General features: G+C 48.7%; 1 protein-coding gene across 1 annotated transcript in view; it reads right to left on the reverse strand.

The window, feature by feature from the left end:
- Nucleotides 1-7,853: 7,853 nt before the first annotated feature.
- ADD2 (adducin 2) overlaps nt 7,854-21,983 on the reverse strand; it is a 113,616-nt gene continuing 99,486 nt past the window's right edge. The window contains exons 14-16 of the mRNA XM_061155661.1: nt 20,136-20,283; nt 18,070-18,195; nt 7,854-11,502 (exon numbers count right to left, since the gene is read on the reverse strand). Of these exons, the coding sequence (XP_061011644.1) occupies nt 11,195-11,502; nt 18,070-18,195; nt 20,136-20,283 (582 nt within the window). The 3' untranslated portion in view covers nt 7,854-11,194. The remainder of the gene's footprint in view (nt 11,503-18,069; nt 18,196-20,135; nt 20,284-21,983) is intronic.

A 21,983-nucleotide genomic window follows, 5' to 3' on the forward strand; every position in this document is an offset into this window, starting at 1 on the left:
AGAAATGAAATGCTCACCATTAAGATTTCAACGCTGAGAGGCTTTGGTGTCTTACTGCATTTCAGTATCACCCACAGAAACCCAGGCAGTGTTTAGACCCTAGGGAAAGCAAACATCCCTTGGTCCCTATAAAACCTGGCAAATCCAGCAGCCGCCTCAGAGCAGACCTTGGCAAGTGTCTGCCTTCCCTGTTATAGCAGAACACTTCCCATCAAGCCCGTGGCGAGCTTTTGTTTTGTTAATTAATGGAACCTGTTGAGCCTTCTCAGGAACTTCTCAGAGGGTATCGCTGCTTACTCTTCCCTCCTTAGGATTTCTGCCCTCAAACCCCCAACAAGCGGGCCGCTGCCCTGTGTCCCACATTGACACTTTCCCTGGCCACGCCCTCCATGGGGGTGGAGTCAGCAGGACCAAAGGGACACGCCCATTAGTGCTACCCCGTGCTCTGGAAATCCAGGACTCCGAATTTCCTGCCCCAACAGCTGCTGACCCACATTTGGTGTCCGTGCAGCTTCTTCCCAGAGCTCATCTTCCCAAGGACTTGGAGCACGGCCAGAGGGTAGCTGTCTGCCCAGAGGGTGTGTACAGAGCCTGGACGTGAGGTCTAGGTGTCCCTACATGTGCACACAGTGCCACTTGTGGCATGAACTGGACCCCACATTGGGAGCAAAAGGCTCAGACTAGTGGTTAGAGTCTGGGAATCATACGCCCCCCACCAGTGTCATTTTTGTGTGTGTCCCACTGGGGACTCCAGTGAGTATTAAGAATTCTAAATTTGAACTTGGCCTTCCATCCTATTATGAATGTATCTTTATAAAAGCAGGAATTTAGAATCAATTTAACTTAAAATGTTTAGCTATATAGGATGTGAGCTTCCAGTATACTCTGGCCTTGTACCCCAAACGTCCAGAGCAGTTACAGTGGTCAGGGAGGCCCCTTGTTGGCCCTGCAGAGATTATAGGAGGCAAAGACCACTTTCAGAGAGGAGGGGCTCTGTTTCACTCTCTGAAATCAGGATCTTCTGAACGGATAAAACAATGGAAACTGAGGACATCGAGTTTATTTAGCATGATCCCAGAGGTGTGTGTGTGTGTGTGTGTGTGTGTGTGTGTGTGTGTAGTTGCTTTATGTGTGAAGGGTTATGTGGGGTTGAGTGTATTTCCCTGTGTGTTTGTGAGTGTGTCTCCATGCATTAGTTTCAAGAATAGTAGAAACTGTCCTTTAGAAGTCTGAGGCAGTGAAAATTTTATGGTGTCCCTCACTGTATGAGTCAAAATCACAAGTCACCCCAAATTAGTCCCCCCAAATTTTTTCATTTTAACAGATGTAGAAGCTGTAGCTTAGAGACGATGAGTGACTTGCCCAAGGGCACAGAGCTCATGAGCCCAGGGCCAGGATTCAGTCCAAGCAGTGTGGTTCCAGGGCGCTGGGATCCTGCTCACTATTGTGGGTGGCCTCCTGGCCAGGAGAACAGGTTCTGATGAGTTGGGCCAACGTGCAGGCTGCCCAAAAGGTGTGGACTCCGGAAACCAGGCAGTGAGTACTAGATATTAATAAGTGTTAAGGGCTGCTCAGAAATCAATATCTTAGGTCTTTGATGAGTCAGGAGGCTCACTGCTCAACCCTGATTCCTTTGCTGTTGACTGAAGGGTACTAAAGCCCAAGACAGCACGGCTTGGGGCTGCCTGGCAAAACATGGAACAGTGCTGCTTGGAGCTGTTTCTTCATGGGAAGCCGAGAAAGGAAACGTCGCCTCCTAGTGGACATCTTTGGTAGTGGGCATAGGAGACCTAGCAGACTGCAGTTATGGGGCGGGAGGAAAGGCAAGGTAGCGATCTTGTTTTAGTGAATGATGATTTTCAAGTGTCTTAAAAATTCCTGTTTCATATATTTTTTTCATTTCTTTTTGGGTTTTTTTTAGGAAAGATAATTGTCTCTGTTACTCCATCTTAGCTGGATTCTTAATGATTCACTTTTTTTTTTTTTGGAAAGATAATTGTCTCTGTTACTCCATCTTAGCTGGATTCCTAATGATTCATTTTCTATTGTTATTTTTCTATTCAATAATTTGGAAGCTTATATGGCCTTTTAATGAAGACTATTTCTAAATTTTTATAAATCATCTCTAAGTTCATAACCTTATATGTAATTGAACCAGTATTTCCATAACGGTCTTAAAAATGAAATAACCTATTAGATCCCTTTCATCAATAATGATTAATTTAGCATATTGTACTTCTCTGATGTTCCAAGTGTGTGTTTGTGTGTGTGTGTGTATTCCAATAACTACTTTTTAAACAATTGCTTCCAGTTTGTTAAATTGACAATGAAATATTAGACTTAGGTATAAACTTATTTAATTGCTCACGACCATTTTTTAATGCCATGTCCTTCCATTCTTGAGTTATTTACTTGTACTAATTTCCCAATCAACTGGACATGATTGGCTAATTTTTTCTAATGCTGGACTTGGGATCCTTCCCTGTCTGAACACTATGCTTTCCTCATTCATTGATGGTATTCAACCTTTGACTGCCCATGCCTCATTTTAGAATATGGCATTGTTTTTCATTGTCAAAATTTATTTTTCTTGATTTAAAGTGCTCCCTTTTCATGACTGGCTGGTCTTTTCTAATAAGTGGATATTAATAAAGATTTTCTTAACCTCTTCCTGCTTTTTGTAGTAATTCAGCTTCACTGAGGAGTACATCTTCCCATTTCTCAGACTGGTTCCTGCATTTGAACTGCTAAATCACTACCACACTGTTATTCTCCCTGTTTATTGCTGGAAGAGTGAGATCTTTAGCTGATTAAAGACAGTCCCGTCAGAGGTGCATGGCTCTCTGTCCAAACATCCAAAGGAAGAGAAAAGGAAAGATTTTTGCATCTAAAGGTTACGTTTTGTCAGATTCGTGGTCTAGTTATCTGTGTGGCACAGTGGACCATGCAATAACTTGACTGAAAACTTCCTTTTTCGTATTTATTAGGGTGGCCAGCACTAGCTGGGGTCCCAGCACTCTAACCCTTGTCAGGATCCTGGTTGAGGCATCTCTTCTTCCCCTTGTTACTGAGACCTTGCAAATAAGGTTCCAGCTGTGTGAACCCTGGACCTGGCTCTCTGCCTTGAGGCCAGGTCCCCGGCCCCCCGGCCCCCGCCCCCGGCCACATCTCCTCCTCCTGTGTCCTGGGCATCCCTCACTGCTATCAATTATCTGGCTTCCACTGTGGGTCCCTTCCCTCTCCTCAGCAGGCCGGCTCACCTTTCACACATGTTTGGTTAACCTTAAATCTTCCTTCTTGCACTTTATTTCTTGTTCAGTTGCTAAGTCATGTCTGACTCTTTCCAATCACATGGACTGCAGCATGACAGGCTCCTCTGTCTTCTACTGTCTCCCAGAGTCCACTGAAATTCATGTTGATTGAGTTGGTGATGCCACCCTACCATCTCATCCTCTGCCACCCCCTTCTTTTGCCCTCAATCTTTGCCAGCATCAGGGCCTTTTCCAGAGAGTTGGCCTTTAGCATCAGGTGGCCAGAGTCTCGGAACTTCTGCATCAGTCCTTCCAGTGAATATTCAGGGTTGATTTCTTTAGGGTTGACTGGTTCGATCTCCTTGCAGTCCAAGGGACTCTCAAGAGTCTTCTGCAGTGCCACAATTTGAAAGCATCAATTCTTTGACCCTCAGCCTTCTTTATGGTCCAACTCTCACATCCATACATGACTACTGGAAAAACTACAGCTTTGACTATATGGATCTTTGTTGGCAAAGTGATGTCTCTGCTTTTTGATATGCTGTCTAGGTTTGTCATAGCTTTCCTTCCAAGGAGCAAGTATGTTTTCATTTCATGGTTGCAGTCACCATCCACAGTGATTTTGGAGCCCAGGGAAATAAAATCTGTCACCGCTTTCACTTTTTCCCTATCTATTTGCTATGAAGTGATGGAACGGGATGCCATCTTAATTTTTTGAACATTTGAGTTTTAAGTCAGCGTTTTCACTCTCCTTTTTCACGCTCATCATTAGTTCCTCTTCGCTTTCTACCATTAGAGTGGTACCATCTGCATATCTGAGGTTGAGGTTGTTGATATTTGAAGAAAATCCTCAGTGTTTCTAGCTGGTGGAGGGCACTCTGCCCCCATGTTTGGATGCCTTTAGTCACCACAGTGGAAATTTAGGAGGAGGAGGCGTTCATGGCTTTGGGCCAGGGGAGAGCCTCAGCTCCTGGGGGAAGCTCATGGGGACTTTGGGGCACCTGGATACAAAAAGAGGCTGCATTGTGGAAACAGTGGGCCTGGGAGTGGTGATTGAGTCTGTCTCTGTGGAGGTCTCTTTGCTCAGGACACTGGGTAGTGAGCAGTGGGGAAGAACTTGGGTTACCTAGAAGAACTTGGTTTGCTTTTGAGCTTTACATATTTACCCATGGCCCAAGACAATTTCTGAGGCTGTTTCCTCATCTGTGTAATGGGTAATATTAATAGGATCGTGCTGTTAGTTTATGGGGATTAAATGAGGTGCTATAAGTTGCTTAAACAGAGCCTGACTGATGTGTGTGGACCTTCAACAAACACCGGGCCCCTTATTTGAGTACAGATGAGCTGGGAGGGGCAAAACAGTTCTTCCCGCCTCTTCTTTCTCCCCTAGTATCTCTGTTCCCCTTTCACTCTTCAAGGTGACACATTAGCGCCCCCACCCCACCCTCACTGTCTCTGATTCTGGAACCTCTTTCTGTTCCAGCCTGTGAATTTGTTCCCTGCTTCCCTGTGGGGCCCACCCACAGGTTTGTTTCTGCCACTCCCCCCCATCCAATCCATCTGAATGGACTGTCCTCCACAGAGCTATTCACAAATCCACATGGCCTTTCCCTTCTCAGAAGACTGTAGCATTTTATCACCTCCCTCCCCAGTCAGAACTCGATGATTCATACATCCAACTTTCCACACAAGAGATCTCTGGGATAAAAGTTCCCACGTAGGGGAACTACGTAGCATCCCACGTAGCACCCCTCTGGCTTCTGAGCCCCACAGAGCTGGAAAAACTGGGTAGCCGACAGAGAGGGGTCACACACTGGGAAGCCAAGCATGGTAGATTTACTAGGGTAATATCTGCAGGTGAGAAAACAGCACATACATACAGAAATCCAGGGGCAGAGATATCACCCGGCACCACAAACACCAAAGCAGCGGGGGCTCAGCAAGTGGCTTTGGAAAGTTCTCTTGAAAATCCAAGGGCAGCTTTGGTGCTCAGAGATTCAAACAGAAAACTGTACAAAACCAACCCATAAATATATATATATATATTATATTATATATGTGTGTGTGTATATATATAAAAATTGCAAAATAAAAGCCCAAGAAACTAGTCAATCTGCACACCAGTGGCTCAAAAAGTGTTAGCGTAAAGGCAAAACCCTTTGTGGGGAGGATGCACGATCAGGGGGCTGGCATTTCAGTAGCAGAAAGAGTATTTACATGGAACCCCTATTTGAAACCTCACAATACTAGGAAAAGCTAAACACAGACCAGGTATGTACAAGGGGAGGACGATTGTCAGACACAGACGTATCACCGAGACCATCCACAGCTTTACAGAACACTGCACTCCACCAGGGCCCCTGCGCCCTGCCAGGCCAGCCGGGCTCAGGACTAGTTCTGCACCCCTTCCCCCCGCACCGGGAGAGGGCTGGGGCTCAGCGGTGTAGCGTAGTTTACAGAAATTTAAAGGTGGAGCAGCCTGTGGAGATCAATCACCCACAAAGCAGGACTGATAGGCATGGGGTAGAGTTGAAATGTAGGGGCTGGGGTCCCCAAAATCTATTCCCATTTTATGAAGGCTTTGATGTACTTAATGCAGCCCCTGTCCTTGGTCCACCTGTCTTCCTCCTTCTGGTTCACTTTCAAAGAGAAGATCTGGCCTTTGCATGTCTCCGAATTATACAAGATTCTGGGGGAAAGAGATTAGGGCTTTTCTTGCTATTCTCCTACCAACCCCCTCAAGGCCTCATTTTCTTCACACTACTAAGAGAGAGGGGGGGTTTACCCATCACTGCTGCTTGGGAAGAGTGGGTGAGAAATGTCGGGGGCTGACTACCCGGGGGCAGCCACTGGTGCTTCCCCAGGCCAGCCTCGCCCAAGTCCCTCCTCACGTCAGTAATGGCGACCACTCCTCCTCTGTCTTCAGGCCCCAATGTCTCATAGTGATGACTCAACTCTGGGGGCAATCTTGAAGGCAAAGGTCACCAAATATCAATTTGGCAAAACTTCATACCACCTAAGTACAAACCAACACGAACCACAACTTCTATACTTCTAAGAAAACCCTAACCGAAGATTCTCCCTCATCATTCCCCAAAGGAGAAGCCTGTCTGTATGAAAAGAATGCAAGGCGCTTTCTCGGGTCGAGAGGGACACCCCGCCTGAAACCCTCATACTGTGGGAGGCTGAAGAGGGATCGGTGTGCATGGGTGACAGGCCTCTACCTGTGCACTCAGTTCTGGTAAAAATGAGGTCACGTCCATGCCTAGACAGGACGTCTGGAGCTCATCACCCTACTGTGTACTGTGCACATTTTTTCATATTGTGGCACCCGTGGACCTGCCCACAGATAAACAGCCAACGAGCACATGAGTCAGTTCAGGCCTCTGACACTCTAAAGCGCCCCTATCAGAACAGATGTGGAGCTGTGGTGACAGAAAGTCCCTTCAGGTTTTGAACTGTGAGGATCCCTGTCATTTCTAAGGAGGTAGAGAGAACAGATGTGTCCTCTCCTTCATTTCTTCTCAGACTCTTTGAATGTTATCATCTTAGGCTTGAGCTCATGTGGTACAGAAGATGTAAAAGGACCTGTTTCTTCTGTGTTCAGAGAGACAACTGAAAAGTACAGCCACCTCGAGGGTTGCCACTGACCCACACGAGGATCCTAGGGGAAGGCAGTAACTTTTTTCATTTGTTCAATAGACAAAAACTGCATACTCCTGCCTGGAGCTACAGCATAAAATGTATCCTCATGCAAAAGATGGCACAGAGGCTGAGGGTGGGCTATGTGTCCATCCGCCCCTCTGCCTACCTCCGTGGAAAAATCCACCCTTCTTTTCCATCTTCTAGGCTTTCAGAAGTGAACTGTGCTGTTGGGTGAATGTTTCTCTCAAACCCACAGCAACAGGAGAAGTGGCCCCATGGCCCTTCTCCCCATGTTGACGGTAGGAGCCCTCTGTGATGACAGCCCTGAGCCACATGCATGACTGTCTTGCCCTATTCAGGAGTGACCGACATACCACTAGGCAGGGGGCAGAGGCTGGGCTCCATGAGCAATCAGTGGCATAAGAGTGATGCTCCCCAGTGGGGTTCCTACTGGACCAGGCTTCTTATCCAGCTCCCTCCCACCAAGTCCTTCAAAAAGAATTCATCTGTCTACAGAAGAAGAACCCCGTCTTCTTTACAGGAATGTTGAGGGAGGTTACTTTTATCTGTATAACTTGGGTCAGGTCTGGAGGCTGTTATGGAGCACAAATCTGGCCTGGTCTCTTGGCAGCACTTTTTGCAAAGTTTCAGGGAAGTTTGTGCATGCTCTCACACATCACTGTCGGGTACCAGCCCGTACACAGAGAGCCACTGGCGCCAAGCTTGTGTCTCTATAAGCATCTCTCCCTCCGCCTCCTCACTCCCACACCTGCCCATCTTCCCAAGGAAACAGGCTCAGAAACCACTCCGCTCCCCAGTTCAGCATCCAGACCACAGCTTGCTTGTCTACACTTTCTCATCCTTTTCCATGGTATAGCTACACTTTACTGGAAACTGTCCTATGGCCTAACAATTCTGAGCTCCCCATATGTACATTTTCTCCAGACAGACAACTGGTCAAAGTATTCAGCCAAACTTTTATTCAGAGCCAAAGAACATGTCCCTTCTTCTCATCCTAAGAGCCTGTGGTCTTGTTTGGACCCCACGCCTGCTTCTGTAGCACTCAGAGCACGGCCTCTGAGCCCCACCAGGCATTTCCTACACTCGTGAGGGGAGGAGAAAAGGACTGGGGGACGCGACGGCTCTCCTAGCAACTCTAGCCCGAGACGAAACAGAACCCAAAACTGCACTGAGCATTAGCTCTTTGACTATCCCTTCTCCTCACTGTAAAGTTCTCATCAGATGCCTTCTCCAGAGAATTTCATGGGAATGAATTCTGCACTACAAGCTCACTATTTGCTATAAAGATAAAGGCAGTGTAAGGCAGCTCACCACACCTGTTTCAGAAAGGCCTCCTCATGGAGCCCTCCCAATCCTCCAGCACTGTCCCCCCCGCCCTCCACTCCATTCTCCACTCAGCCACCAAAGGAATTTTTCTAAAATGCAACCTGCTCTTGATCTACCCTGACCACAGCCCTCAGCGGCGCCAGACACTATACATGAGGAAGTCTAGCTCCCCCACACCTTCTACCAGTTTCTTTACAATCCACCCTGCTCACCCATGAACTGAAGCCCACCACCCACCTCACACTGTCTGTCCCAGCAACAATGAATCACTCCATGGACGCACCTGGCATTCCAAACTTCCAGGCCTTTGCACATGCACTTCAACTATCACCAATGTCCTGCTCATCCTCTTGTCCTCCTGGAAAATTTCTCTTTGTTCTGAAAACCTAACTCAAGCATCACTCCTTGCAGGAAGGTTTCTCTGGCCTGGAAGATAGTAAATTGATGCCTCCTTATGCCACCTCCACACCCTTGCCTATTCCGTAACATTCCTCCTAGACTCGGAGACCTCCTCTGGGCAGAGACAGTCCTCAGGCCTGGCCCATGACCCAAGCTCATGCATGGTTTTTGAACACATGAAGAAGGAACAGATGGATGGATACGAGGTGGCCCCATGGCATAAACTCCTGCAAGGCACATTCATCTAAATGAGGCCTCCCTGTTGTAAAGAGAATAGAGAGAATTTGTTGAAAGCAAAGAGTCAGTCGAGATTATTTCTGAGCCACAGTCACTCAAACACAGAAAGCTGCACCAGTGGCTGTGTCCATCCTACCTTGCTCTTAACACCACCTGCCACTGACTATTCTAGTCACAACGATTATTTTCTTTTAATGTCAGCATAGTGCCTGCCGCTGAGTGGATCCTTAACAAATATCAGGATGAATGGATGGATGTGAAATAGTTTTCTTTAAAAGAAGGCATCAAAGGATTGGCTTTGAAAGGCATTTCCCACATCACAGATGTTTCTGACCTGGGTCGTCCATCACAAGATTTGACTCAGAAGTAAAACAGAGGAGTCTGGGTAGCAGTTAGGAATCTGCTCTAGGGACACTCAGTATTGGGCTTTCTTTAGTAATGTGTCAGTTTCGTTTCTTTGCCTCATCCTTACCAACTATGGATGGTACTCCTGGCCCCAACCAGAAGGCTCTGGCCTCTCCTTTGTCAGAAGTCCACACTGGCCCAGCCACAGCCGACAGTCACCAGGAGCTTACTTTGCACTGATGGGGGAAAGGTGGGTGGTCTCCCACCTTCACTTATGCAGTGGAGAACCAGTTGCAGAAACGAAACAGTCCTGGACTAAAACAACCACTCTTGGAAATTAAAGTTTTCTGATTATCACAGCTGCTAAGTGCAAAGGCGCTGACTCTGACAGACCTGGATTCAATCCAGGCTCTGGATCTTTCTAGCCAAGTCACTGATACAAGTCAATTATCTTTTGGGGGTCTCAGTTTTCATACCCATAAAATGGGAATAATCTGACCCACATCACAGTACTGTCTCAAGAGTTAAAGGATATAGTGTATGTGAAGCCCGCATAGTGTGTGTGTATGTGTGTGAGTGTGTGTGTGTAGTAAGTGCTCAAAAGCGGAAAACTATGATTAAGAACTTTCAAAAATACTTTGACAATATTCAGGACAGAAAGGGAAAATATTCTTTGAAGACACTGTGCTTAAAAGAGAATGGATTGTCTATTTTTTAGGAGCCAACAATGCTCATAGATCAATGTCCCACCAAAAGGTATGAAAGATAGTGATGGCATTTCAAAAACAGCTGTGGCTCTTACAGGCCCTAGGATGGATGGACAGACAGTGACAAGGCCAGGGACACCCAAGCCTTTCTCTGAAAGCTGATCCAAGAGGATTAATACTGAAGAGCTCACCTCATTCTCCTCTGCTGGACCCATAACCCAGAGGAGCCAAGGTCAAGGGGCCAAGGGTAAGATGCCAGTTCCAGGCTATGAGCCAGGGTTTCTAGGTTTGAGGGAAAGTCAGGGGACCCCTAATACTGGACTGGAGGCAAACCAGACAAGCAGTGTTGCTCAAGTGTCAGGAATGCTGGAAAGGCGTCACATATCCACACTGTCCTGATCCTCCTTGTACAACCCAAAGCTAACAGAAGATCAAAATTTCCCCAAATTTCAGCCCTGAGCATGAGACGAGTTTTTTTCTAAGCTAAATTTGGTTTTAGTTTTCAAGCGCCTGAGATGCACAATTCAAATGTGTTAAGTCCCTGGCTTCTTATATTGATCAAACCATCCCCTGCTTTGTGGTTGACCTGGCTGCCCTCATGCCTGCCCACTCTTACAACTGTTCTGGCCATCATTCCAGAGGTTCCATGAAGAAAGCTCAGGGTTAGTGGTTGGGGAAGCACAAGCTAAGCCATCAGCCCTTGGGAACAGGGATTAACTTCTGGAGGAGGGGAGAGGTCCATTTGTCTGGGTACTGTGAGCAGCAGGGCCATTACCTTACAGGAAAGAGAAGAGAGATTTCTAAATATAGTGATAGCTCCATCAGCAAGAGACTGGGTTCCCACAAGGACAAGGACCTTGCTCTGGGAAGCCTCAGCCTGTGTGAATGGGGCCTGGTTGGTGAGAGCTAGCGGCCGGCTTTGGCCCCTTGCCCTGGGCTCAGATCAGGGGCAGCATCCTTGTGAGGGTGGCCCACGACTAGGCAGTGTTGTGTCTGGAAGGAGCACAGGACCTCGAGCCAGAAGACGTGAATTCTAGTGCGAGCTCTGCCTTGAACTAGCTGAGTGACCTTGGGAAAGTCACCTGGTTTCTGTGGGGCAGAGGGACAATGAGGGGCTGGGGGGGACAATCTCTAAGTTCCCCATCGGAGTGTGATCCAGGGCCTATTCGACCCCTCCTCGGCCCCACGCCTCCAGGGTCAGAGATGGGAGAAGGCGGGGCAGGGGTAGGGGAGACACAAATGGGAGCCCCAGGGGACTGCGGATCAGGACTCCACTTTCTCCTTCTTTTTGCTCTTCTTCAGGAAGGATGGGGTGCGGAATTTCTTCTTCTTCTTTGAGGGAGACTTGGAAGGCGAGCCCTCTGGGGACATGGGGCCGCTGGTGACAGACTCGGTTTTGTCCTTGGAGGTATCGACATCCGTGTCAGCATTGGTGGTCATCTGGCTGAGGCCTTTGCTGAGGGTGTCCTCCACCGTCTGCTCGTCCTCTCTCCCGTTGACCACCACTCCTTCCGGCTGCGTCACTTCTGGTTCTGTGGTGGCTTTGCTTGTTTCCGTCAGTTTAGGCTCTTCTAGAAAGAGATCCAAACACATGACCCATTAGATTTCATTCAGACAAGAGCTTCTGTCTGGGGCTAACAGAACCATTAGCAGGCAATTCTATATGGGAAATGTAGAGCCAGGGGAGTGGCAGGCTGGCGTTGTCAGGGGAGGCAGTGGCAGGGCTCAGACAGTAGAGAACAGGCCCTTGGCGGGCTGGGGACTCTGGGCTCTTGTCTACAGATGTAAATGGGTCATGATGTCCAAATGTGCTCTTTATACTGTGTGAAACTGAGAGGTGTGAGTGTATCTGTGTGTGAGAGTCATGTGTGTGAGTGCACACCTGTGTATGTGTGCACATGAGTGCACATGTGTGACTGTGGATGTTAATGTGCATGTGTGTGCACGTGTGTGAGTGTACGCTTCTGTAAGCGTGCAAGTGTGTGTGAGAGTGCACGTGTGTGCATGTGCATTATGCATGTTTGCACATGTGTCATGTGTCTGTATGTGAGTGCACATGAGTGCTTGTGTGTGCATGAGTGTACATGTGTGAAATGTGCACGTGTGCATGTGAGTATGCACGTTTGAGTGAACATGTGTATCTGCGTGAGTGTGCACGTGCATGTGTGTGAGTCCCTGTGTGAGTCTGTGCATGAGTGCACATTTGTGACTGTGGCTGGGTGTTAGTATTCACATGTGTGAGTGTGCACTTCTGTGAGTGTGCAAGTGTGTGTGTGAGTGCATGTGTGTGTGCATTATGCATATGTTTGCACATGTGTCTGTATGTGAGTGCACATGAGCACTTTGTGTGTGAGTGTGCATGTATATGTGTGAAAGTGAACATGTGTGCTTGTGCGTATGCACATATGAGTGAGCATGTGTATCTAAGTGTGTGAGCATGCACATGTATGTGAGTGTGCACGTAGTATGCATGTGTTAGTGTACATGTGTGAGTATGCATGTGTGATTGCACACAAGTGTGAGTGCGCATGTTGAACACACACATGTGTACATGTTAATGTGTATGACTGTATTGTGTGAATGTGAGTGTGCATGTGTGTAAGTAGAAGGGATAGCTAGGGAAGGTGGGGCAGGTCACTTACAGAGTGGGACAAAACAGACATCTTGGGAAAGGACTAGGGTTCTTGACAGGGTAAAGACTGAAGAAATATCTGGTTACACAGAAGAGGCGGGTAAATTTGGGAACAGTTAGAAAGCAGAAGAATGGGCTAGTTTAACTCTCTGGGCAAACCAAAGTCTTCTCCAATGACTCCTGAGGACTGTCCTCTCTTAGTACTGAGGGTCTTGGCCATGCCTCCCATCTTCCTTCTGTCTGGCCCACATCCTGCCATCATCCACCTACCAAGTCCTCTAAATCCCTTGACTCCTATGGTCCTTACAGCCCGCTCTCCCACCGTGCATTCCCATGGTCATCACTGGCCATGCTCTTGAACACAGGAAAGCAGTCCAGACACAACCTTCCCCCTGACCACTCTCCTCTCCTCTCCTCACCTGTTTTTGGCCTCATCAACCGTCTGTCCCTGGACCCCTCTCTGCCATCACAGCCTGTTTCCCTCTGCCTGGACCACCCTTCTCTATCTTCTCCATGTCCCCAACCTTCACCCACACAATGAATCAGCTTGAGTCTTACCCTCCCCTTAAACTCTTTCCTGATCCCATTCCTGCTTCCAGGTAGAATGTGTCACTCCTTTTGGCCCCTACTATACAAATTTCCATCACAGCAACTATAAAACAATCACTTCTTTTTAATGTCTAACCCCTCCCTCAAAACTGGAATAAATTAGACAAGACTGTGTTTAATTACCTATGTAACTAGCTCATAGGAGGTACTCAAAAAGTGATTGTGGAATCCATGAATGGTTGAATGCATCAGCAAACAAATGAACATGTGAATGGTTTTATTCCAACCAAGCCAACACCACACATTGTCATCTTTCTTACTTGTCACAGCCTGAGCCAACCATGTAAACAAACAGCAGCCTGTGTGCCGGCCCTTACCTCCTGAACCTCCTCCTCTGTCCCCACTCTCAATCTCCTGGACTTTTGTTCCTTTCATGGCCCCTCACTTAGGTGACCCATGAGGCCGTGTTTCTCAAGTCTCACCCTCTCAGATGACTTTGTTACCTGCTTTCTAGCTCCATGAACATAACTGTGGATTAGAGGGCTCCCCATTTCTGTCCATGTACCACTTCCTGCCCTAGTGGTAATAGGCATCCTCACTCCAACAGCACCGTTCACCCATGCCCACCCCAGCAGCCTCCTCCACAGCTGCAGCCTCTGCTGTGTCTTGCTTTAGGAGCACACACCCAGGTTCTTCTTCCCCATCCAGAAAATGAGACCATGCTGAGAGATGCTGAGACCAAAGCTGAGAGACGCTGGCAGTATACAGAGCTCTCTCATGATGAACTGCTCAGGGAGCAGCAGAAAATACAAAGTGGGGCTGGGAGGCGACAGGCCTCGGAGAAGTAAGGTTCCAAATTAAGGTCATCACTCCCTCACCTGGAGGAAACCAAAAACGCTGAAGGGTGTGTCTGACCAAGAAAAGGGGCAGCAGGACAGGGCTCTAGTAAGACTTATTGGGCCCCAGTAAGAAAAGCATCAAGGACCAGCTCTGAGAGTCCAGATCCCTCCTCTGCTAAAAGCCCAAAACAGGTAAGATCAGAACTTGATGGGTCTTCAGCTATTTGAAGACCAGGTTGGGAAGAGCCCCAGTAACTAGAAGCAAATGGAAACTCACCTTCTCACATCCCCTAAGGAGAATCACTGGCTTTCTTTCCTAGATGGGGCACTTGGAGCTCTGGGAGTAGGAGACAGATGTGGGAGTGGGTGGAATGAAGTAGAGGCTGGAAAATGGGGGTGTCTATCCAAGGATGGTGGTCAGGAAGCAGGACGAAGAGGAAAGGGAGTAGGGAGAGTGTCCTTTCTCTTTCAGAGAAAGACTGGGCTTGGCAGTCAGGGACAATATCTACACCCTCATGGGTTGGAAAGAGCTGAAAGGCTTGCAGAGGCTGGAGGAGGAACAGAGGTGCTTTGGGAGGGAGATGGCAAGCTTGTTTGGGTACTTACCTCTCAGAGTGGATTTCTCACTTTCCCTCAGCATCCAAACACTTGTCTCTCAGTCCTCCAGTGTCCCTTCCCAGAAAAGCCCACTTGCTGGAAAGCTCACTATACTCTTGTCTGCCAATCCAAGCATATATCTCCCCATGGTCTGGTTCAAGCCTCCCTTGACATTTGACAATGATCTTGCCCTTTTCTAAACCTACTACCAATATACTAATTTTACACTTGAGTGTGGCCCCCTCCCACACTGAGTATGGGATGGCCCTGTGACTTGGAAGAAGCAACAGAATGCAGAGGAAGTGCCACTAGAGGAAATGCCATTAAAGGAAGTGCCACTAACCAGCCTCAGGCTGAAGAATTAAGAAGGCCTGGCAGCTTCTGCTAGCTTCTGTTTGGGGAGCCCTGAGGCACCATGTATAAAGTCCAACAACCTTAATGGGAACATAGATGGAGAGGCCACATGAAGAGTACCTACAATCACATGGAGAGAGACAGAGACAGACAGACAAAGAGGCCCAGCCATTCCACTGTCCCAGCTGAGCCCAGCCTTCCAGCTATTCCTGCCAAGGCACCTGACAGGTGAGTGCATTATCTTGGAAATTCTAGTTCAGTCAGGCACCCCTATGACTGCAGCTCCAACTGACATCAGTAGAGCAGAAGAACCAACCCACTGAGCCTAGTCAACCCACAGAAGAACTAATTTCCATAAACCGGTTCTCATTAAGCGCTATGATTTAATAATTATCTGCTGCTACATAACAAACCATCCCAAAACTTAGTGACTTAAAACAGCAAGCAGTATAGTATCTCTCACACCCCTGGGAACACAGAAAACAGTGAGAGCTCATTTATGAAAGCACAGTACAGGATCCTTTTATATTTAGGAGCTCCTTTTATCCTGATAACGATGCTGTGAATTAAGAAAGGAAAGGATTCATGTTAGTTCCCCATTCTTTAGTGTTTTTAAGCAACTTATTTGAGATGGCTAAATTAGTCAGTGACAGAGCTGAACTTCTAATGTCAAATGCAGGGCTATTTCTTTGCAGGGCTAGCCAGTGCTCCTGGGGGGATGGAGTTGGCAGGGACAGGGACAGTCAGGAGCTGGTCAAAGAGAAGGTGATGACAGAGATGACAGAGGTGAGGGAGGAGGACTTGAACGCCTCTTTCAGAGAGACTGGGAGGTAGAAGTCAAGGAGACAGAGGAAGAGTGATGGTGAGGTGATTTAGCACAACAGGATTTGAGAGTATGGTGACAGATGGAGAAAAGCCATTCCTGACCCAATAGGTGAGCTACACGTCAAAGTGCAGATGCTGCTTGGAGGGTTAGCCCTGTCACCCTGAGAAGCTGGGCAAGCCATCAGGCAGCATAGCCAAGCCACCCAGCCCCACCTCACAATAGTCACCCTAGACAGCTCCAACTGGGCCTCATCACATGAGGTCAGCTCCAAAGAGGTCCACATTCCCCAACTCTGTCTATTTCAGAAAGTCTCTTTTCTAACCACTCAACTGGGATGTGCCTCTCCATGGAGCTCAGAGTTGGGTCAGAGAAAAGCAGGAATTCAGGCAGTGGGAAAGCAGTGATCCCATCCCTTACATCCTCCTCCTCCTGCCCTCTGTACCACTGGACAGCAGAGCTTGCTCTAAGGGGCTCCCAAGAGCTGAAATGGAAGCCTCCTCTCAGTGGCATCGCCTTCCTGCAGTTGGCTGCAGGGATGCTGCAGACAGCGGGCAGGCTGGGTGCTCTCTGCATCCAGATCAGGCAGTTGTGCCCCCAGGTCATTCAGGCTCTGGCCTCCAGCCCTAGAAGACATCATAGGCTCCTTAGATGGGCCCGTGCATTAGGAATGGGCTCCAGACGTGCTCCTGAGGCCACAGGAACAGCCAGAGGGGAGCACCCAGCAGCTGGTCCCACAGTTCATTCACTGTGGGGGCTTGTTGCTTGTGGGTGGTGTGCCCCACGTGAATACCAGAGTGTGCATGAGTGTATCTATCTTAGAGAGAGCCTAGTCCATGCACAGCACATGTGGAATTGGTCATGGCATTTACACTTAGGAAACCTCCCAAAGGCAAGGTTGTGAACTGCAAATTAAAAATTGAGGGGAAACCTATTTCCTTTGAAAAAGTCCTCCCTCCCCACATTGTGAGTGTTGGAGTAAGTTAGTAAACAGCATCTCTATACTTCCAACAGAGACAGGTATTCAGAATCAGAGGAAACTCCTTTGATGAAGGCACAAATGGGAAGAGAGAGGAAAACATCGTGCAGACAGGCCGGCAACACTGTGACGAGACAGAGTGAACACAGTCACGGGACATCCACTCAGGCTCTGGCCTCAAGCAGATGGGTTTCCTCTGGCAGCGCTAGGCCTGTGGTCAAGGCAACAACTCATTTACAGAAGGAGCTCAGGATTGCGGTATGCAAGCAGCATCCACATGTCTGGCCATTCTACCCAGCAAGGGGAAGGTTCCATCAGGCCACCCAGCTGGTGCCATCTGCCTGGGGTCCAGCCCTCCCTGGTAAGGGCCTCGGGGAACCCAGGGGAGGAGCATTCATTCCCCACAGTGATTCCAGAAGCTCATTAAAGACACTTTCATGATCTGGGAGGTGTGGACTATATTATTATTATCTACCAAACCTATACAATTAATCATAACTACAATTGGATCTTATATTTAAATCATGCTTTTGCTCTTTCCAAGTATGTTTTCATCTATACCTTCCATTATACATAAAAGAACCTTAAAAAGCAATATTAGTAGCCCCATTTGACAGACAAGGAAACTGAGGCATGGAGACTGATCTTCTAAAATCAGCAGTTGAGTTCTCATTAGTTAGCAGTTAAGTTGGGCCTAGAGCTCTGTTCTATAAGCTAGTATCTAATGATGTGGTTTTCAACCTGGGCTATGTATTAGACTCACCTGGAGAGAGATCTTAACACTTCAGGCTGCACTCCTCTGCCACTGAACTCAGAATCACTGGGGTAGGACCCTGGCAGGTGTCAGGAACTGTGAAGCTCCCCAGGTGATTCCAACGCACAGTCAAGGTTGACAGGGACATCATCAGCCTTACCTGGGTGCTTGCTGGACATGCAGGGCCTCAGGTCCCACCCCAGACTTACTGCATCTTAATTTTAACATTTTAATCTTCACTTAAACCAGATGCCTAGGTGAATCCTGTGCACAGTAGGGTCTAAGCACTGGGCTGCTGCATCTAGAAAGGCCCACCAGCCAGTCTGGCCTGAGTTGGAGACGAGGCGGCTATGGGCCAATCATTAACGTACTCAGCATTGCTTAGACCGGGCTATACCCGTAAGGTGTGTTGTCACAGCTTGTGAATGGAACAAGCTTAAAACTGGTAACCTCTATTTCAGGATCCCTAGGAACAGCAGAGGGGAAGGAGTTTCTGGTAGGAAGGCAGCGTGTGTGAAAAGGCGGGGGCGTTGCAGTGCACAACCCCTTGCAGACCCCTTTCTCGGTCTGTGGAGGTGCCTCCTCCCTGCCAGCGGCTCAGCTCAACTCACCGTCCACAGATTTGGCGGGAGAGCCCGCAGGGCTCTTCGGCTCGGACTTGGCCGGGCTCTGAGCTGGAGAAGCAGGTGCAGACTTCACCGGGGAGCCGGGTTCCTCTGGGGCAGGCTCCTTCTCTCCTGGAAACACAGACAAGCAACTCAGGACAGAGGCCAGGGAGACGAGAGATGCGCAGACACAGTGCTTTAAGGCAATGCTTTCTTCCACGTGGTCCTCATTTCTTCTAACTGGAATTGGCTGCTTCCCCATCCCCTCCACCCCCACACCAACACACACACTTTTTAAAATGTCTGCTACACTCTGGGCGAGGCAAATGGGAGGAGTCAGAGTCCAGTTCTGTCTCCTCCATCAAATCACATCCTCGATGGATTATATTACCCCTGATGTGGATGCAAGACTGCAGGGGAATTCCCGCCCACCATTTGTATGCAGCTCATATACTATTTATGCAATTTACATGTTCAGCCCAAACAATCTCTAGAGACAAAAAGCACTATATTTTTCTATCTACTTCCTCGACTGGCACGTGAGAACTCCAAGCAAGCTGGCAAGGGTTCTTCTAGTGCCTTTGTGCGGAAGATGGCTGACTTTGGGTGGCGAGGGGATGTGGAAGAAGGTCCTTCCCTGAGGGAATAAAAGCCTTTGATACCATGCAGGGGCCTCTGGGACTCCTGGGCACAAGGCCTCTCTGTCCCCCATTTCTTTGATTATAGGAAGCTACCTTCGTTCAACCTCCATGACCTTCCCTGAGTTCCAATGGGGAGATTCAAGCTGTTGTTAATTATAAAAGGGACAGGAGGTGAGACGAGGGAGAAACAAACAGCAAGAGCAGCCTTGGGGCAAGGCCCATCAGAGGAAACACACACCATATCTTTGAGCTATTTTGCAGATACTGAAACGCCTTCCAAGTGGAAGAAGGTAATGATTAATAATGATATGCTGCCCACAAGCATGTAGACCCCAGATCAGTTGGAACTGAAGGTTGACAATGCTGACTCCTACTTACCTCACCACTAACCCATCCAAAGAATGTCCACAAGCTGATCACCCCTTCTTTGGACAATTAATACAAAATTTCTCACTATCTTCCCCAAGTTGGAACATACAGTTGTGAAGGCATTAGCCCACCATTGCCCCCTTGGCCTGGCAAAGCAATAAAGCTATTCCTATCTACTTCACCCAAAACTCTGTCTCCGAGATTTGATTCTGCACCAGTGCAGAGAGAAGCTGAGCTTTCAGCATCATCTTGTCTGGTGGACAAAATCAAGAGCTAAGTCCTGTGTCTTAGACCCCAAGTTCATCTAGAGCAAAGAGAAGGGACAGCTCATGAGGGGAACAGAGAAGGCTTCCTAGATGGAGAGAAGTTTGCCACGGTGCATGAAGTGTAGACAATATTGAATAAGGTAGCCAAGAAGGGAAACTCTGCCAGGAAGGGACAAAAGCATGAACAAGCTCTCAAGAGTCAGTGTGGACAGATGGGCTTGACTGAGATTCTGACATAAAGGCCTTGGCTGCTGACAGTTCTGATTGCCAGGTTTATACCAAACCAGATAGATCCGTCAACAACAGTGATCACTATAATAATGATCATATTATTACAACTAACATTTGTCTGGTGCTTACTGACCTAGGCCGTATTTATAGGCCCTACTCTAAGCAAGCACCACACGGATTAACTCCTTCCCAGGTGAGAGCGTCAGTGAGGTCACAGCAGCACCGTGTAACCACTGCCAGGTATGAGCCATGAGGGGCATTACTGGGAATTACAGTATTATGCTCATAAGAATATTGTTTGGTGATGAGGCAGGGAGGTCAAATTGAAGACATGAGAGAGAAGAGACACAGGGAAGCAAATGAAGATTGAAAACAAAGCAGAGAAGCCTGGACGGAGCCCTGGGGGCTCTGGTGGGCAGGAAGGAGTGGGGTCTGGCTGCTTGGACGGGGGCAGGCGGTAGTGATGGCCTCAGTTGCTCTGCTGCCTCCCGGGTGCCCCAAGCTCTCCCCTCCCTCCAGCAGGTCCTAAAGCACTGCCCCCCCCCGACCCCCCGGGGTTATTTACCCTCCAGTTCTAGCTTCTTCCTCTCCACCTCCTTCTTGTACTCCTCCAGCTCCTGGTCCGTGAGTTGGCTGAAGGGGTTGGGCGCCGTCTCCTCGGATTCATCTTTGGCATCCGCCTGGCCCTGGGACATCAGCTGGCTGTCTGTGGACTGAAAGTTAACCACAGAGCGTGTTGCCCTCTGAACGCCTCGCTTGGGGCCCAGGCCCCAGCTTCCTTTCAGACTCATGTGGCTGCTCATGGTCTTGCTAGGGACAGCGTGGCAAGCAGCTCCTTGGCAACAGCTCAGGGCCTTGGGGTGGGGTTGCTCACTCCTTCCCACAGCTGTCTCACCCCAGGACCTGGATTCTCTGCAACTGCCTGGATGAATGCAGGGGTACCTCCCTCTGCCCCAGAAATAAAATCAAAGGATGCTCCCAAAGAAAAGGAAGATGCACCTTTATTGCAATCTCTCCTGTGGACACTTGCAAGCTGTCACTATGCAAATACAGTCAGCGGCCCACAGTCAGTCAGCCAAAACCCAGCAAGCAAAGCGTTAGTTCAACCAGCTTCAAGCCAGCCACTCCCCACCTACCACCCCTCCTCCCCCAGCAGCAGGACAAGCCACACAGCACACAGCAGTAAGTCATATGCAAAAACACACAGTGACTCTAGCATCCTCAGTCCAAACTGTTAGCTCTGTTGTGCACACAGTCTTAAATTCAAGGAAGTCAAGGTCTTGAATCTTGGATCTTCAACCTGCCTGCTCTGCAGGTCCCTGCAGGGACACTGGCAAAATCACTGTGTTTCACCTCCTCTGGGGAGCCCCTGGCTCTGGAGAGCTCACCGCTGGGCCTTATGCGAGCTCCGGGAATCCTTTGACCCCTCTAGCCCAGGACAGGGACTAATATTCAGACCCCACAGCCCTTTATCCCTTTATCCTAACTCAGCATCCTCCTCTTGGCCTTTGGGGATACAGTGCTCTGGAGCTGAGGAGCCAAAGAAAGTGAAGCCCAAGGGAGGTGAGCCAGAGCAGCTGACCCACGCCATGCACTCTGGGCCGGCTGTTTCTAGCCCATCAGGTATTCTGATGATGGGCCCTGGGCTCCTACCAAAAGAAGGGCAGCACTGGGCCTATCTTAGGGAATTATGGGGTTCACAAGAGAGTCCAACACCAAGATCCCAAGATGAGGGACTCCAAGGAGAGCACTTGGTATAAATGGCAGAGTTTTTAATAATTTTGCTCATTGTATCGAACTCTCACCTCCCCCCAATATCATGGGGTGGGTATGTCTATCCTTGACCCTGTAGCATATTTGATGTCCCTCCTCTTGGCTGAGCTGGGGTGGGGTGGAGGGGTGGCATGACCTTCACACTTCCCTTGCCAACGGGCACTCATCTTGTGAGTTGCAGCCCCATCTGCAATCATGACATCAGTTTGCTCTACAGAGAGGCATGGTCCCTGAATCCTCCACACACCCAGCTCCAGCCCTTACTGCTAAGGAAGATGCCACTGTGACTTTGCAATGAGCAGCAATGATTTCCAACACAAGCCAGAACTCTGACCTTTACCCCTTTTGCTAAGCACTACACAAACACTGTTCTATCTCAAGCATGGAAACAACTTTGTATTTTCTAACGCCATGTGGGTTTTGTAGGCAACTCACTGGCCCTCCCCCTCCTGTGGAGCACCCGTCCTTATATACATGTCTGCGCTCTGAGAGCACATGGGCATCCTCTCAGAGCTGTGGCCTGATGATGCCATATTCAAGCACAGAGGACAGAACCATTTGGAGCAGGCAGCTATAGAGCCGCTGGGAGCGGCCAGCCCTGCTCCTGCGAGCCCGCCCTGCTGAGCACTGGCAGAGGGCA

Source organism: Dama dama, chromosome 11, assembly GCF_033118175.1.
Source record: "Dama dama isolate Ldn47 chromosome 11, ASM3311817v1, whole genome shotgun sequence".
Lineage (NCBI taxonomy): Eukaryota > Metazoa > Chordata > Mammalia > Artiodactyla > Cervidae > Dama > Dama dama.